Raw genomic sequence first — 16,785 nt, 5'->3', positions numbered from 1 at the left:
CAAGAATGCATAATTGCATAATAAGCACAATATTTGTTTTTGTTTTTCTAGGAATGGACTTAACAGAAACAGCAAAATGGTAAATGTATTTGTCCGTTTTGTGGAATATGTGTGTTACACACATATTCCACAATGTGTGTAACACACACACACACACACACACACACACACACACACACACACACACACACACACACACACACACACACACACACCATGCATATATATGTTCAACATTATATTATCCTCATGTCTTCATGTTTTAAGAAGTAGCACAGTAAATAAAATAAAGACAACTGTATGCAAATATACATAATCAAATCACAAACCACAAAATATTTATTGGACTGATAACAGTTTTAGCTTCCAAAGATGTCTATATGGTACCTCTTCTCAGACTGTAGGGGGGAAAAAATGAATATCATTTTATTTTTAAGCAATTACAATTTCTTCAGTTCATCTAAACATAAAATTAGATACACCCAAATGACTGGTTTGCCCTATTATTATGAGTGATCACCTTTAGTTTTTGCAGATACTCTCCAGCCTCTGTGAAAGTTATGTTCAGTTCACTGGCCAGGATCTCCTGTATGGTGTGAGCAACATCCTGGGCCATATTCATTCCCCCACACACATACAGGTGTCCATGGCTCTGATGGAGGACCTGCATAACCTCCTTACTGAGCTGCTTCTTCAGAACATGCTGAACATAGACCTGCCAAAAAAGAGCAATGGTTAAGGGTAATTCTGCTTCAACATGTGAAAAATGCATAGCAGAGAATAGTTGGATTAAAAAATATAATAACTGTACATAAATGGCTTCAGTCCATGATGTGTGACACGCACATCTGCTTATCAATAACTGAATTACTATGAGTTTCAGAACAGGACATTCCTTCCATGGTAACATTCTTATAGTTTTGACTTTACATCTTCTGTACACACCCTCTTTAAAAGTGTTGACTCACAAGGATTAACCAAAAATATTTGCATTTGTCTTTAATGGCCTCAGCTGGAGGTGAGATGTGATTTTGGGAGCTGTAGTGATACTCTGCAGGGTGCCATTTGTTTTCATATCAGAAGTCTGATCTTTATACAGGTGATCTGTGTCTGGATCATGGCAGCCAAACACCAGCATCATTGGGCTCCACTTCAGACCTGCAGTGAAAGAGCAGGCTTGAGACAGCACAGCTAACACCTAATATATAATATATTGCATTTTACAATGATTATTTTTAAAAGAGAGGTTAATTTATCATGGTTCAGACCACAGACCACCTATGCAGGTGACCAGGTGTGAGTACCTGTCTGTGTAGGTGAGCAGGTGTGAGAATGTCTGTGTAGGTGAGCAGGTGTGAGTACCTGTCTGTGTAGGTGAGCAGGTGTGAGAATGTCTGTGTAGGTGAGCAGGTGTGAGTACCTGTCTGTGTAGGTGAGCAGGTGTGAGTACCTGTCTGTGTAGATGAGCAGGTGTGAGTACCTGTCTGTGTAGGTGAGCAGGTGTGAGTACCTGTCTGTGTAGGTGTGCAGGTGTGAGTACCTGTCTGTGTAGGTGTGCAGGTATGAGTACCTGTCTGTGTAGGTGAGCAGGTATGAGTACCTATTCTGTTGATATTAGACAGTGCAGAAAATCTGTCTGAGCTTATCACAGTCACCAGTTATGAACTCAACCTACCGATGCAAGTGCTAGCAAGCGTTGTTGGTCATTTTGCTCCTTGGTCATTTGCGAGAGCTTGCGCAGAAATCCTTGGGAAGGTGGCGTGTTGATATCCAAGAGGTAAGTAAGAGCCTGAGTCAGAGTGCATGCTGGGATATGCTCATCTGTCTGCCATACCGCACCCCCTGCAGGATACCCAACAGATCCATGATGGTATAATTGGATTTTCCATTAACTCCTAGATGATATTAAACCCAGATCAATATTTACCAAAGCTGAAGGCAGGGAGATTTTCAAGGCGGAGACTCTGATTGGTGTGCGGGGCATTCGTGACGTGCTTCAGAATGCCAGTCACCAACTCAGATGAGTTCTCTGGGAAAACACCCACATGATCCCCTGGAGCATAATTCAGAACCTGTTTCCCTCCAACTGTCTCCAGCTCAACCAGTATAGCAGAGTATCTGCAAGCAGGGATGGAAGAACAGGGTTAAGCAATGCAGAAAAAGTTCAGACTGGTATGGCATTTTTCAAAAGTAATATGCCCCCGGCAGTAATGAAGGCAATGACACCTCGACTAAGAGCTGTGTAGGTTCTTCCTCCACTTCAGTGTCAAAGGTAATACAGCCTTAGAGTGGAGTGCTGAGAGAGCTGTGAAAATACACAAGACACAAAATTTCTTTTCACTGCCATAGTTTACCTTGATTGTTTTCCATTAATATTGTATCACTGCTGTGATATGTAATATTTGTGATATATTGCTGTTATATGTGACAAGGTTTTTGGGGGTACCTGGGATGTGTTCAAAGACACTGCTATCAAACTGTACTCTGTGTCTCAGGGGATCCCAGTTCTCAGTTAGACTCTGATGCCCTGAGAGCTTACAATCAATGCCAAACTCCTTACACACATCCTACAAGAGCAAATTGAGAATATTTTCAGACAGAGACAAATGCAGTTGATGCTGAATGTGGTCTGGTTTCATTGCAGTTAAAGGTGACCTGGGCCTCACCAACCTTGAATGCTGACCATTCAGCTCATCTCCTTCTCCTGTGGAAGTCACACACTTGGCTCCCAACTCTGCCAACTTGGCATCCACAGTACGGGAAAAGGCACAGAAATGGGGATACATGCAAGAGCCCAAGCCGAAGACGCCGTACCTGTGTGGTGGAAAGTGATTAGTCATGCATCTTGTTCTAAAAATAGAATTTATTCTCTTGATATCTTTTTGTACTAACCTGATGCTAGTACTGAGGCTTTTCATACCCATGAGCTGCTTCTTGAAACTCTGACAAAGAAAATAAAAATTATGACTAATAAATTATAACCTATATTCCATATGTCCAACCTGCTTAGGACCCATAATTAAATCAATATCAATACTGTTGCAGAGAAGATACCTGTGCCTCACCACAAGCGTTTCAATGCATGAATGTCCTGTATGTTTATGCAAATGACAAATAAACTTGACTTGCCTTGACATGACTTAAATACCTGCTCTGCTCTGTAACAGGAAGTGACTAGCGCTGAGCTTGTGAGTGCATACCTCTCCATTGCCTGGACTGTCTCCATTACCAAAAGTGCTTGTTACCACCAGCAACAGATGCTCTTTCTCAAGCACAGCAAAATTGTAGTCCTCCATGCAGAGTAACTGTATCAGGAAACATAAATGAAATGCCATTTAATTTGCAAAATTATTGCATCGGGGCATTTGCAACAGTCTTCTTACCCTAGGGTTCAAGGCACAGCTGAGTACTGATTTGAGCTTCTTGGCAAAGGTCTGTGATTTTCCTGTTTCAGTAGCGTAGAGAATGGTGCAAGGCACTCTCTTCAACAAGGCTCTTTGCATGAGCATTTGGGAGAAAACAACAGCCCTGGAGAAGCAGAATTCCATTTGCTCAGCATGAACAGTCATGAAATGCTACACACAAGGGGAAAAAGAATTTAGCATCACGGTAAGCTGTGGAACACTACAATCCTGGCTTACTTTGCCAAGGCATCGAAGGTAATTTTTTTTTTTTTTTCGGTCCTTTTGTTTCATCTTTCCACACGTGTTAACCAAGCATCGCTCTGTAAACAACAGCAACAACAAACTAAGATAAGGAAAAAACACTTAATGTGTCCTATTATAAATCAGCAAAATAAGAGCACTTTCTAGTCCTTTGGTGCTCTACTGGATAAATCTTTCATCTGATACCTGGTAGTAAAAGAAAGGGGAGAGGATGTAGCTGATCATCTCTTGGTGGAACACAGGGGTAAGAGATCCAGACATGGGTGGCACCAGCCAGATCCAGTCAGCGGGGCAGCCCCCACGCAGACGCACTTCATTCTCCATGTGATGCATGAAAGACTCAGTGGCTGAGTGGTGGTCAATGATGGTCACCTTGTTTTTCTGCATCACAACACAAGGCAGCGTTCAAACACATTGGCAATTTGCACTGCTTTGTCTTTGTTTCGATCTGCTTGGATCCCATGTTTACCTTCCTCTGTTGTTTCTCTGTCCTCGTGCTCCTTTATTTACCCTGACATGTGCTTTGTGTGATGTTGCTGCTGATGTTTTTGTTCTGTGCCCCTCCTTTGCCCTGCCCTTAGCCATACCTCCCACCTATATCTGCTCTGTTACCACTGCCCCATGTGTCTCTAGTAAGTGTTCTGTGTGTATATATATATATATATATATATATATATATATATATATATATATATATATATATATATATATATATATATTATGTTTGCTTGTCTGCATTGTGTATTGATTGTTGATTGCTATTGTATTGTATATTTCTTGGCCTATGCTCTGCTTCATGTTCTGGTTTTGGTTTTTGTTCCCTGCTTTGCTTCTTATACCCCTTGGGTCCCAACCAAGGGGTCCCCTCGGGTCCCAATAAAACCACCACGTATTTATATCCTGCCTCATCCTCATCTGTCCAATTGTTACAGTGACCTTGTTTGGTTCACTGACTTGTAAATGCATGGAACTTGTACCTGGAAGCTATGAATGACAGCAATATTGATGGCAACTAGAGCCTCGTTCTTCCACAGTGAGGATAGCCTGTGGGTCTCCAAGCCCATACAACGACCAACTCGCTGTAGAAGAGAACAGGAAGTAAAAATTGATCATAAATTATTTATCATAACCCGCTGTACTGTGCCAAATGATATTTGGTAGTATAATTGAGTAGTATCATATGTTTCTTTGAGCTGTACTACACACTCCATAACAATAAAGTGTAATAAGGTCACCTCTACAATGTTGTAGCGCTGGGGATCACAGAAGTCCCTCACGCCGATCTCAGTGCTCATATACCAGCCATTGAAGGGGCACGCTGTGAACTCAAGACCACCAATCTCCAGCAGCATGTTGGCCACTGCAGGCAGGGCATACCATCTGAGGTTCAGCTCTTTGAACCACTCATAACTGGACAAAAAAAAAAAGTGAAAATGAACACATCAATTAGTAAAGAAGCACAAATATCAAAGATGTGTGTATTTAAAAAGGAAAGGTTCATTCATACTCATAGGTCAATGCATTTCTCCAAAATCTATTGTAATGTATGTTATTGGTCAACCTAGGGCAAATACAACAACTTATAAACTTTGATACCACAAGGATCCCATTGGTTCAGTTATAGCTAGTGATATTTCTCAGAAATGCTGGCTTGGAAGTACATTGACTGAAATAAAGGGTTGCCACACCTTATTATATTATTACTGAATTAAATAATGTGACAAAGAGGCATGTCTTATTAAGAACCATGGGCCTTGACACTCGACCACTTTAAGCATAAAAAGGTGGTTAATTTAAAGCTTCTTTATCAAAGTCTCTTCAGTTGCAATTGAATGAATTGTAATTGAAGTTTCACTAACAGAAAACGTCTGTAATTTTATTCTGTAAACACATTTGGACTTGTCAATCACAAAACCTCCTGGAGAATGGAGACACTGTTTCTCATGTACTGTCCTGTTCATGAAGCACATTCTGAAGGATGTTTATGAGGTAAGGAAGAAAAAAATGTATGCTTTTTTGTTATGTGATATTCAGAAATACAGCATGGTTGCACACCTGGTTTTGGTTGAGTAGTGGGGAACCACTGAAGAACAGTTCTCAGCAGAAGTTTCTCTTGCAATGAAAACCCCAAACAGAATGTACTGTGACAGAATGTGAAACTTTGGAAGGTTTTTACAAAACGCAGGTCACTCACCGAGGATGCTCCATTTGGACCTCCAGTACCAGCTCAGGGGGGATTTCAAACAGTTCAGGATCCTCGCCATTGGCCTCCAAAATCAGTGGCAGCACATCAAAGGAGCCATATTTTGGTGTCCATCCAAGCTGGGTACAAATCTGTGAGAATACAGAGATGTGACAGTCCAGCAGTGAAAACGAGCACATTGTTCATATTAAATGGTAAAAATACACGGGAAGAAATCACCTTCTGTCACAAAATTAATCAACAAAGCAATTAGCAGAGCAGTGACTTGTGGATACCTCTGTGAATTCCACATTAACAGGGTCCCCTATCACAGTGCCATCCTCCATTTGATAGCCAGCGTATCTTATGAGCTGACTATTCCAAATACGGAAATCGTGTTGGCCATCAGTTCTTTGAGGGAACACGGTAATGGTTGATCTGAAGCAAATACAAAATTTACAAATACAAATTTACACATGCAAATACAGATTGAAGTAAATGTAATTGGATAAGGAAGCTGGACAATAAAGCAACATATATTAGCCAAATTTCACATTTCATGAGCCCCAGACAAATCTTTATGAATTAGAGATACCATTTATTTAATGTACCTTATATTGCCACCATCTGTGGCAAATTTTATATGAGCACACAAGTACTCAAACATTTCCTTGGTGGTCCTGCATTTGCGTGCATCAAACAACTGTGGAGGAGGACATCTCATATGGGTATTCATGAGTAATTACAGACAGTTTGGTAGTGAGCATAGTCATGAGGTAAACAAACCTGTAAATTGGACCACTGAATCCGGCCAATGCACCTTGGTGCATTCCTCCATGCCTGCTTGGCCCCAAACGTGAGCTCTTCTGTGGTGAGCTGATAAGATCCTGTAGTTTCTACCTCCCGGGTAACTTCATCAACACGAGCCAAATGCTCTTCTTTTTTGGAGCTGTATTCAGAGATTACAAACGAGTTAGTCCTATGTTTATTATTATTAAACAAAGAACTACAGGCATATATTTACCGATGCATTGGTAAAATAAACGTCAGCTCTTCATTACTTTTTGAAAGATCTGTAGTACTGGTTGATGAAGCTGATCGCCTGAGTGAGAATGTTCGCGGCAGGCGAGGTGTCGCTTGGGAAGCGCGTTAACGCTTTCGGAACCATTAAGGAGCCCTTGCAAATTTTTGTTTCACAGGACCGACTCTGAAAAGACAAATAAGCAAAACTAGGAGTTCAAACTATGCAATTAACTGCAGACAACTAAGAATAACGATTAAAAATGTCATCAGTACATTTGAAAAGATGAAAAGATCAAATAAAATTTGTTTTATTTTCGCATGAAAGCTAGAAATGATAGTCCTATTACAAAGTGCAATATAAAGCTCCACCGACAAAAGAATGTCTATAGCGTTATATAAAAATAGAGATAATATAACTATGAAGAAACCTACCTTCACGGCTCTGTGGAAAAGTGAGTCTTTGTATTGCGAGCCATTCACGAAGTTCCGCACATGTACTGGAAACGGGCATCGATCAACAATATTCTCTGACAACTACGGAAAGGACGGGCTATTAAAAAAAACTTCAAGGCGCATTCATTTCTTTTCATTTTTAAATTTTTGTCTCTTTTTAAATTTGAAATCGTATTTACTTGCGCAGGAGGGTGCCCGTTAGAGTTATCTTGAAAGAGTTCCTTCCCCATGTTTTATTAACGGTCCTCTGCTAGAATTAACGTCCAGTTTTCTGTTATCCCAAATTCTGTTACCCCCCCCCCCCCCCCCAAATAAAACCCAGAATTAAATAAATAGATTATTTATTACTTCCTTATTTAAGTAGGATAGTATACGAATATGTATAATACATAAGAAACCCGGAACGTAGAAAATCATCAGTATTTACCGTTTATTGCTCCTTCTGTTAGATGCCAGTTTAGTAGCAGCGTGACACATTACAGGTGTTTATAGGCTGCACCTGCAGGACGTCCTGGCCAACTATTTAGACGTCACTGCACTTTTCTTTTTTCTTTTTTTGAAAAAGCGAAGGTTCGAATTACGATTACGCAATGTTTATGAAAATACGCATATATGTGTGTTATACAGGTTAGGTTATATACGCATATATGTGTGTTATACAGGTTATATACGCATATATACGTGTTATACAGATTTCATACATTGTTTTAAAAAATCACAATATTAAAATCAATTACTCGTGCCTAGCAAATTAACAGGACACAAATGTGTTTGACTTCTTTATTTGTAGTCTTATTTAAAAACAACAACAACAACAACAACATACTTTAGACAAGAAAATAACATTCTGTCATCATTCAGTCATATCTGAACATAGTTTAAGGTCATTTCATAATAGAAACGAGGACATTGGAATGCAATTCATAATCATGTTCCAAAAAACCAATGAGCATTATACATGCCCACATTTCATGTTAAAGCACCACTGGCAACCAAAAAATAAAAAAAAAACAAAGAACAACAAACAAGCAAAAAATCTACACATCACACAGGCAAATATCCCAGGGCCAGATCCGTGCTTTGAGAGAACTCTTCCAGGTGGTAGACCTGTTAAAATAGTGAAACAAATAAGCCTGATGACTTTACAAGTATGGTCCAAAGAGGAATACTTCTATGTAAAAGAAGTATTTTTCTTTGGCAAATGCTTGATTTTCAGGTTACGTGTACGTTAAAAAAAATGTAACCTTCCATAGACTTTCCACATGGCAAAATTTCAGAAAATTCTTTCATTATAGTGATCTGGTAGTTGTGTTCAGCTGTGGGAGAAAGTGATAACATGCAGAAATGTGTCGCTAATCACAACATTCATGCCCCAAACTGTAAATGTATAAATCTATCCTAGGCAAATTTTAATGATACTGGTCATAAATCTTCAATCTGAGAAAGACCCTACAACTCCTTTTTAATCTTTAGGGTCAGGTCACACATCTGTCCTTCTCTCTCTGGGACAGCTGGAAACCCTTAGGCACACCCAAGTCACAATGCAGGGCAGCATTAACCAATGCCTCCAAGCCGGTGAATGAAATTGGTATCAGTTAGGTGGACAAGTTTGGTCTTGTTTTACAGCAAATTTGTGCCAAGACCTTTAATAAGGGGACAAGGTATCTCTGGTCACTGAATTTGAAAAGTGGTCATCCGTTATTGGTTAACTAGGTCTTATAACAATGTTATGTTTTAAACAGTTCAAATGATATAAAGTAGGGGTGGATTGTATTTGACCTGCACATCCTGCACCTTTAATGCTGTATTTATGTTATTTACAATAGAATCTGTATAGCTTCATTATAATAACACATTTTGTAAGTCTTCATGATCACTGTGTTACCATGAACCCACGTGAAGCTCAGCTTCATTGCATCATATGATGTAAATGCTTAAATGTTAACTAAGCAAAGAGAACAACTGTCTAAGAATAAGTTTTTTATATTGCCAACACCAACTGCTTGTAATGTATCCATTATCTGTGCAGGTTAATCCCTGAATTAGGCTAGCTCCACCACTGGGAGCCTTTGACAAAACATGTCATTTTAGTCATGTATATCATATGTATAATCTCAGAATTTATCATTCCCAACCTAGTTTGTAAATATAATTTGGAATCTTCTAAATAGATTAAGTTGTACAGATTGATGAAGTTAAACATTCGCTTGCAACTATTTTCATCCTTAGTTGTACGCATGTAGAGTAGCTGTAAGTAAATATAGCCAAAATCCCCACTGAAAATGCCAACCTGCAGGACATTCTTTTGTCATTTCCCCTGGACAAGATTTTATTTGTGACATTCTGCCCACCTATAAGCCTAAACTCATGTATGGAAAGAATGTTTTAAATTAGTCATGGATGCCTTTTGAATTGTGGGAACTAGTAGAAGTTGTAGACACTGAAACTTCACAGGCAAAGGGTCTGTTTATAGGTAAATGAATTTTGAACAAAGTACAGGTGGTTTTTTATGACACTTGTGCCATTGTGAATTTTGATTGGACAAATGACTTACAACAAACCACTGTTAAAGCTTCCAGTGACGTTTATGCCCGGGCTTCATCTCAGAACTGTTCTGTGTTGGAGCTGTTCTGCCCAGTTTCGTTGTGACCTGGAAATACTTAAAAGTTTTTATGGATTTATTTATTTTTGCATACTGCAACGAGAAATAGACAAATTAGAAGTCTAAGTCTATTCTAACAATTAATTCAATTGATACACAAGAATAAATAATTATGTCTACCTTATGTATACCCAGTCAGCATCAGAAATAGCCCTTCGGATGATCAGACGAATTCTGTCTGGATTGTTTTCATATGCATGGCTATGGTAACTCTTCACCAAATAATCCAGTTAGGAGGTCATTGGCCAGGCTGCACAAAAAGCATCTCCGCGCAGGTCTGCAGATAGATCACATCACCTGCCTCGCTGCATGCCAATAGTGCTCCTGAATGGGGGATGATGGTAGGAGCTTACAGCACCAGAGCAAGTAACGGTAGAGCTCAAACACTGTCTAAAAATAAGACATGCATGCATGGATAAAATAATAACAAAAGACTCAGGCAGCTTTGGGAGATACCGACTTTGGTTGGTGACATTTCACGTGTGGTGATCCTGCATTGAAAGGCAAGGTGCAAACGGACGAATCACCTCCTGTATTCGGCTAGTCCTTTGAGATTTTCAAACTAAGAGCCCCATTTATGCCTTTAACCTGAAAGAGAAAACAAAAACTAAATAATAAATCATGTTGCTGTTGTTATTGTTGTTGTTGTTGTTGATGATTATATTGTTTTTTGTAATAGTAACAGTAGTAGTAGTAGTAGTAGTAGAAGTAGTAGTCACATTATTGTTGTTTACACCAATTAGATTTTTTAATGTTTATTTTAAAATGTAATGTATGTTTGGAAAATGTAATTGGGCCAGCAGAATCACCTTTTATTTTAAGTGAGAAAATCTTAATAAATTGTCATTGCCTAGGCCAGGGCAAAGTTCCTAATGGTTTTACTTCCAAAGTCTGTAAAGTAGATACATGCAAATAAACATAGGCATGCTTTTAATTAAAATTCTCACATGATCGAGCTGATAAACACCAAGGAGATCATTCGTCTCTGGATGGTGTCCGGACAGGTGGCCAACTCAGGGAACATGAAGGGCCATGGTAATGTCATCGGTGAATGCTTGCATTGTTCGGAAGTACGAAATGCCCAAGTTCATCAGAGCTGTTTGTCACCACTTTGTTGGCAGGGCTTGAGGCCCTACGCTTCAGAACAAAAATCTGCACTTCATCGGAAAGTACCTTCCCTTTTATGCAATGTTTGACTTATAAAGGAATGTCAGCTCCATTTTTCAGTAATTATCATTCTTAAATGCTATTTTCTATCACTGGTAAATTAATGAAGGTACCAGCTGCAACAGTTTTATATTTTTATTGATAATTATATAGGCTCTATGGCAAATCCTATAAATAGCATTACAGTGTCATAAAAAACAACCTTGAATTATATTGTAGGAATGGACAAACTCATTAGCTATCCAGTGTTAGTCCTTATTTGATCAAGTTCACTTTTTCTCTGTCCAAAGGTCATGATAAAATACCAACACTAGAGTGGTCAAAGTGTTTGAAGGATAAATGCAAATTCTAAATGAGGTTTTGACAGATTTATCCACAGGTACTGAGTGAAGAAGATAAAAATATTACTTATGAGTGAAACTTTACATATAGATATACAAATAAAATATTATACTGCCAATGTAGCTATATACAGCCAGCTGGACAAACAAACACCAGACACAATGACAGGTCTGAAAAGACATTACTTTGCCATAATGTAATTCACAATAACACACAGCCTTGAGTGTTCTATTGTATGCCCACTGACAAGAAGGTTTATATATATATATATATATATATATATATATATATATATATATATATATAAAAGTACAATATATACATATGCAAAGGGAAACATATATTTACATTGTACTGTAAACATGTGTATAATGCATATATAAAACCAAACAAAAGCATTCCATCTGGCCTACAACTTAATCTTAATCTTAATCTTAAACATATATTACAATTAATTGTACCAAGTATCATTTGGACCATCCCTTTCATATTAAAAATTAATAAACAAATAAAAGGACAAAATTGGCAAAATTTGCTTCTTTCTCTACACACCAGCATTCAATTCAAGGGCACAGGCATTTCAGAGAAAATCAGATGAAGAGTAGTCAAAGTTCAAAAGACATAAAAGGCATCAAACTATTTTCAAAAGCTTGGCCTTCCTCTAGACCACAGTCATACTGATCATTTTCAAATGGAACACATTCATCGCATCATGTACCTGGGAGCTGGCATGAAAATGAGCGAAAACTGCGCTGAAACAAGTGAATATTTGCTGCACATATGCTGAACAGAAGATATGAGCCATGCACCAGTGACACTCTAAGAGTTTTCTGAGAGCTACCTGGGCTCTCAGGCTGGGTAAGTCAACATGAGAGTTTCTAAAAGACAAGGGACATATTGTAGTGAACAAATTTTAGTGAAGTACACACGGTTTCCAAAGAAACAGGACATGTCAGACAGAGGTCCTTCATCACCTGCATAGCTAGAGACTCAGGATTAGTAGGAGGAGGAACCAGTTTCTACATGAAAAAGTATATGTTTCAATCATAACATTGTACATTTCCAAGAGTGCAGATCAGTTCTCATAACAGCCACTATTACAGGTCATTGCAATCTACTCTCTTTAAATATAGCAGGGGAATTATGAGACAAACAGTTAGCAGCTGTGCTCTGAGAATCCATAAACTTAGTGAAGACATAGATATTATTAAAATCAACATTAAATACAAAATTCTGACTCTAGCCTAATTTTAAATGCCAGGGTTTAATCCAACTAAATTCTGATATTTTTTTCATGGCTAGAACTAAATACAAAGTTGACTTTGCTTAAGAAAACAGATGAAATCAAAAGACCAACTGCTCCTCCTACCTTTTTAAAGTGCAAGAAATTTGAAACTACTCCTGGTGATTTGAAATTAAATTCTCCAGAACAATCTGTCCGATCAAAAGGTCTACTAAAATTTGTACCTACAAGGCCTATCACTAATGAGTTACTAATTACTAAATCACTAATCACTAAATCCATTAATGACACTAATTTTTTTTTTTCCTGTGTTTAGGACTACATACCTATTTTAATAAAAATAGCCAGTATACTCTATATACACATCATAACACCAGTGGAAACCTTAACTATCTAAATGTAACTCAACCAAGTCTTCACACCTCCTACAGGGGAATGTGAAGCACTATATATATATATATATATATATATATATATATATATATATATATATATATATATATATATATATATATATATATATATATATATATGTGTGTGTGTATGTGTGTGTGTGTATGTGTGTGTGTGTGTGTGTGTGTGTGTGTGTGTGTGTGTGTGTGTGTGTAAATGTATTAACATAGCCACAAACATAACTGGCACAAAATATACATATATACATACATATATAAGCTATACATACATCTAGAAGATGTACTGCAGCCAGCCCCTAGAGGGCATCAGATTCTTAGTGGGGTACCTCTCACCTGCTGTCGTCCAGTCCACTTGTATATACAGGCCCATATACATCGTCAAGTTCACTAATAAAAAAATAAAATTTTTAGAGCTAAAATAAAATTTCAGTACAATTGGATTTTTTTTAAAAATGGGGATGGACAACTTCAACAACGAGATGAGTGCTTGATATCTGTCTGTTTTGTGTTGGCTTCATTAGCACTATATATACGGTATATGCGGGCCATGGTGAGATGTGGAGGCAGCATTTCCTTCGGAGAGACCAAGCAATGATCACCCTCTCATGATCTGTAGGAAACGTGCAAAAACAGTAACCTCTCGCGTCTGAAGTAAACGCAGCTAAATATGCGCACTCTGGCCATGATGAAGACGGCTGTGTATTCCATTATTGTAGGTTATCTAACATTTCACTCAGTGGCACTGATTGAAAAACAGCTTATGTTGGAGACGGTGTCAATTAATGGTCAGAACCATTTCAAAGCCAAATTTGAAAGTGAATGGAAGTGTATAATGCCGTTAGACTGATTATCATGCTTTATACCGTAAAACGGTGTATTTTAATGCTCCAGAGAGATTTATTATGATGATTATATTCAAAATTTTTCAATTATTCTAAACAAATTCCTAATTTTCTTATATGCAAAGGTTCATTCATGTTGTTGTATTGTAGTACTGCTTTGGCAATATTGTAATTGAATACGGTCATGTCAATAAAGCTTACTGAATTAAAAAAAAAAAAACATTCAGAAATGTATATTACTATGAAAGCCCTACACCTACCTAAACACTATCAATACATTGATCTAATACATGGTGCCTATCCCCACAGAAAACAAGCAGCACAGATCTAGGCAGAAATCATTTTTATTTTCCTGTACATAGCATCAGGACTGTTTCTATGTATGTAATGTTATATGTGAAATTATGTATTACCTGGACAAGTGCACCTGCTAAATGGTGTGAATATAAATAGCCAAAATAGAGCCCTTATGTCAGCTCCATTGACACGCCTTGTAATTAGCTGAAGCTGAAAACAATTAGTGCCTCTGGAAGTGGTTAGATGAGGCACCATCTTTAAGGCAGATGGAGAAACATCTCAGGTGGCTACTGTCATGCAGAGATGAGGCGAGATGCAGGATGCAAGTGCAAGGAGAGAACTTTAATTACTAAAAGCACAATTGCAAACTAAATGAAAAAGAAACAAAAAAGTACAAACAAAGCTAACCAACGTAAACCAAACATGAGGCAACATGAAACACTAGGAAAGTAAACTAAAAAACTTCAGCATCAACATAAGCAAAGTGAATATATTTAACCGACAAGAAACAGCTATACCAAATCTACACACAACTGAATTAACAGACTCTACAAAGTAACCGACAACATGAGTAACAAAACACAGGGCTTAAATACACAAATTAATAAGGCATTAACAAGACACAGGTGAAACCAATAAAAGGTGGAGAACTAAACAAGTGGGGCGGAGAAAACCAAAACCAAAACAAGGAAGCACATGGAAACAGAACCAGGAAGATAACAAAACAGAAGGCGTCGCCGTGGGAAAAGCGACGCCAGGGAGGGGCGATCGTGACAGCTACCTAGTGAAGGTCACTGAAAGAATGTGAAGAGCGTGTGAGCTTCAAAGAATCTAAAACATACTGTGTAGGATGTTTTGAGGTAAATGAACAGCTGATAGACTTTGTGCGAAATTATAAGATGCATTACCATTAAGAACCCCTTTGATGTCAAATATTCAGATGGCTTGAGCAGCAATTTCATTAAAGCACTACCATTTTCCCCATTTGCTACATCTAGTCAGACTATAGCATTGTATCCAACTCCCTGCATTCAGACTCTTCTCTTCAATCCAAGTCCTCATGAACAATTGTTCAAGTTTGAGTAGGAAATTAGGAATTAATTAATTGAGAAATACAATGAAGTATAACAATGTTTTTATAAGTGTTTCATTTGATTCCCATTAATGTTTTTTGGCTAAATACATTTTTCATGCTAACGATTTCCAAACATACACAAACCACACTAGTCTTACAGTCCCCGCCCCCTCCAACACACACACACACACACACACAAACACACACATACACACACACATCTACAATCCTCACGCCTGGATGCATATTCCTTTTCTCTGCTGATCATATCAGCTTTGACAGTTGAGAGATGTTATGTCAGTCATACATAACATGTATAACAACCAAATAACATTCAACATTGAGAAAGATAACATTTCCTTTTTCTCTGATCAAACGGTACTATTTTTAAAAACAGGCATATCACACAAGGCTAGCTAGCTAATGACTTTGCACTGTTAACCGTGCAGCCGGTAACTAGCGGTATCTAGTGGTTTAAATGCTTGCGGTTTCAATGCTTGGTGGACATTTGATTGTATGGTTTACTGAGCTGATAGCTAGCTAGCTAGGGTTACTGAGCTGAAAGCTAGCTAGCTACATTACTGTGTATGATTCTGTGACCTCCTGGGCTTGGAGGTCTGTTTCTAGTTTTGGTTAAAGGGTCAAACTGCATGGTCTGCCCAGGCCCATAGCGACTTTGCTGGGCATGACTCTGTGAAGTCTTGGGCTTGGAAGTCTGGTTGTAGTATTATTTAAAGGCACAAGTTTAAGTTTGGTTTATTTGTCACATACATAGTCATACAGTAGTACAACTCGCAGTGAAATGGTTGAGAGTACTCGGTCCAAACTGAGGAAAAAGAAAACGGGTGCATAGAGAAATATATATTCTATATATGTACAAAAATATATTAACAATGTATGTACAATATATGTATATTATGTTTATATACACAATGTACAATGTATATGGTTGTGTGTATATATATGTATATGGTTGTGTGTATATATAAGTACACAAAGTACAGAATGTACAGATCCACAAACTGCTTGAAGTGTTCCCAGGCCCAGAGTTACCTTGCTGGGCATGACTGTGTGACCTCTTGGGCCAGGAAGTCTGTTTCTAGTTTTAATTAAACGTTCAAACTGCGTGAAGTGTCCCCAATCCCAGACTTACTTTGCTGGGCATGACTGTGTGACCTCTGAAGGTCTGGTGTTTCCATTATATTAAAGGTCAAATGGCCTGAAGTGTGCCCAGGCCCAGAGCTTCTGTCCTAGCTAGCTAAGCTGACTAATTTAACAATCATAAGCAGTACTTAAAGCTAGGCCTGCTCTTTTACCCTTCAACTTCACTTGCCGAATCTTCCCGTTCACACATGTCCAAACTATGGTGATATAGCTGAGAATTTCTTAATAAAGTCAAGCAACCTGAAACGAGTACAAGT

General features: G+C 38.2%; 2 protein-coding genes across 2 annotated transcripts; both read right to left on the bottom strand.

Annotated features, from left to right (window-relative positions):
• Nucleotides 1–359: 359 nt before the first annotated feature.
• LOC113586753 (nitric oxide synthase, inducible-like) lies at nucleotides 360–7,553 on the bottom strand. Its single transcript, XM_035534323.1, is given in 25 exon segments — nucleotides 360–398; nucleotides 521–715; nucleotides 992–1,158; nucleotides 1,276–1,366; nucleotides 1,676–1,842; nucleotides 1,928–2,118; nucleotides 2,227–2,305; nucleotides 2,447–2,567; nucleotides 2,667–2,814; nucleotides 2,893–2,942; nucleotides 3,201–3,305; nucleotides 3,384–3,528; nucleotides 3,642–3,672; nucleotides 3,675–3,709; nucleotides 3,711–3,724; nucleotides 3,852–4,046; nucleotides 4,643–4,744; nucleotides 4,901–5,075; nucleotides 5,860–5,999; nucleotides 6,144–6,285; nucleotides 6,459–6,550; nucleotides 6,634–6,796; nucleotides 6,909–7,054; nucleotides 7,303–7,404; nucleotides 7,503–7,553. Coding segments are annotated over 25 exon segments (2,886 nt in total).
• Nucleotides 7,554–10,101: 2,548 nt separating this feature from the next.
• Nucleotides 10,102–10,375, bottom strand: LOC113569130 (LYR motif-containing protein 9; the record flags this gene model as incomplete). Its single annotated transcript, XM_035534076.1, has 2 exons — nucleotides 10,102–10,197; nucleotides 10,283–10,375. Coding segments are annotated over 2 exons (189 nt in total), but the record flags the coding sequence as incomplete, so codon positions are not given.
• Between the last annotated feature and the right edge of the window lie 6,410 nt (nucleotides 10,376–16,785).

The sequence above is a fragment of the Electrophorus electricus genome, chromosome 15 (assembly GCF_013358815.1).
Source record: "Electrophorus electricus isolate fEleEle1 chromosome 15, fEleEle1.pri, whole genome shotgun sequence".
NCBI classification, from domain to species: domain Eukaryota; kingdom Metazoa; phylum Chordata; class Actinopteri; order Gymnotiformes; family Gymnotidae; genus Electrophorus; species Electrophorus electricus.
Note: the sequence above shows the minus strand (reverse complement) of the source record. Positions and strands in the feature narration are given on the sequence as shown.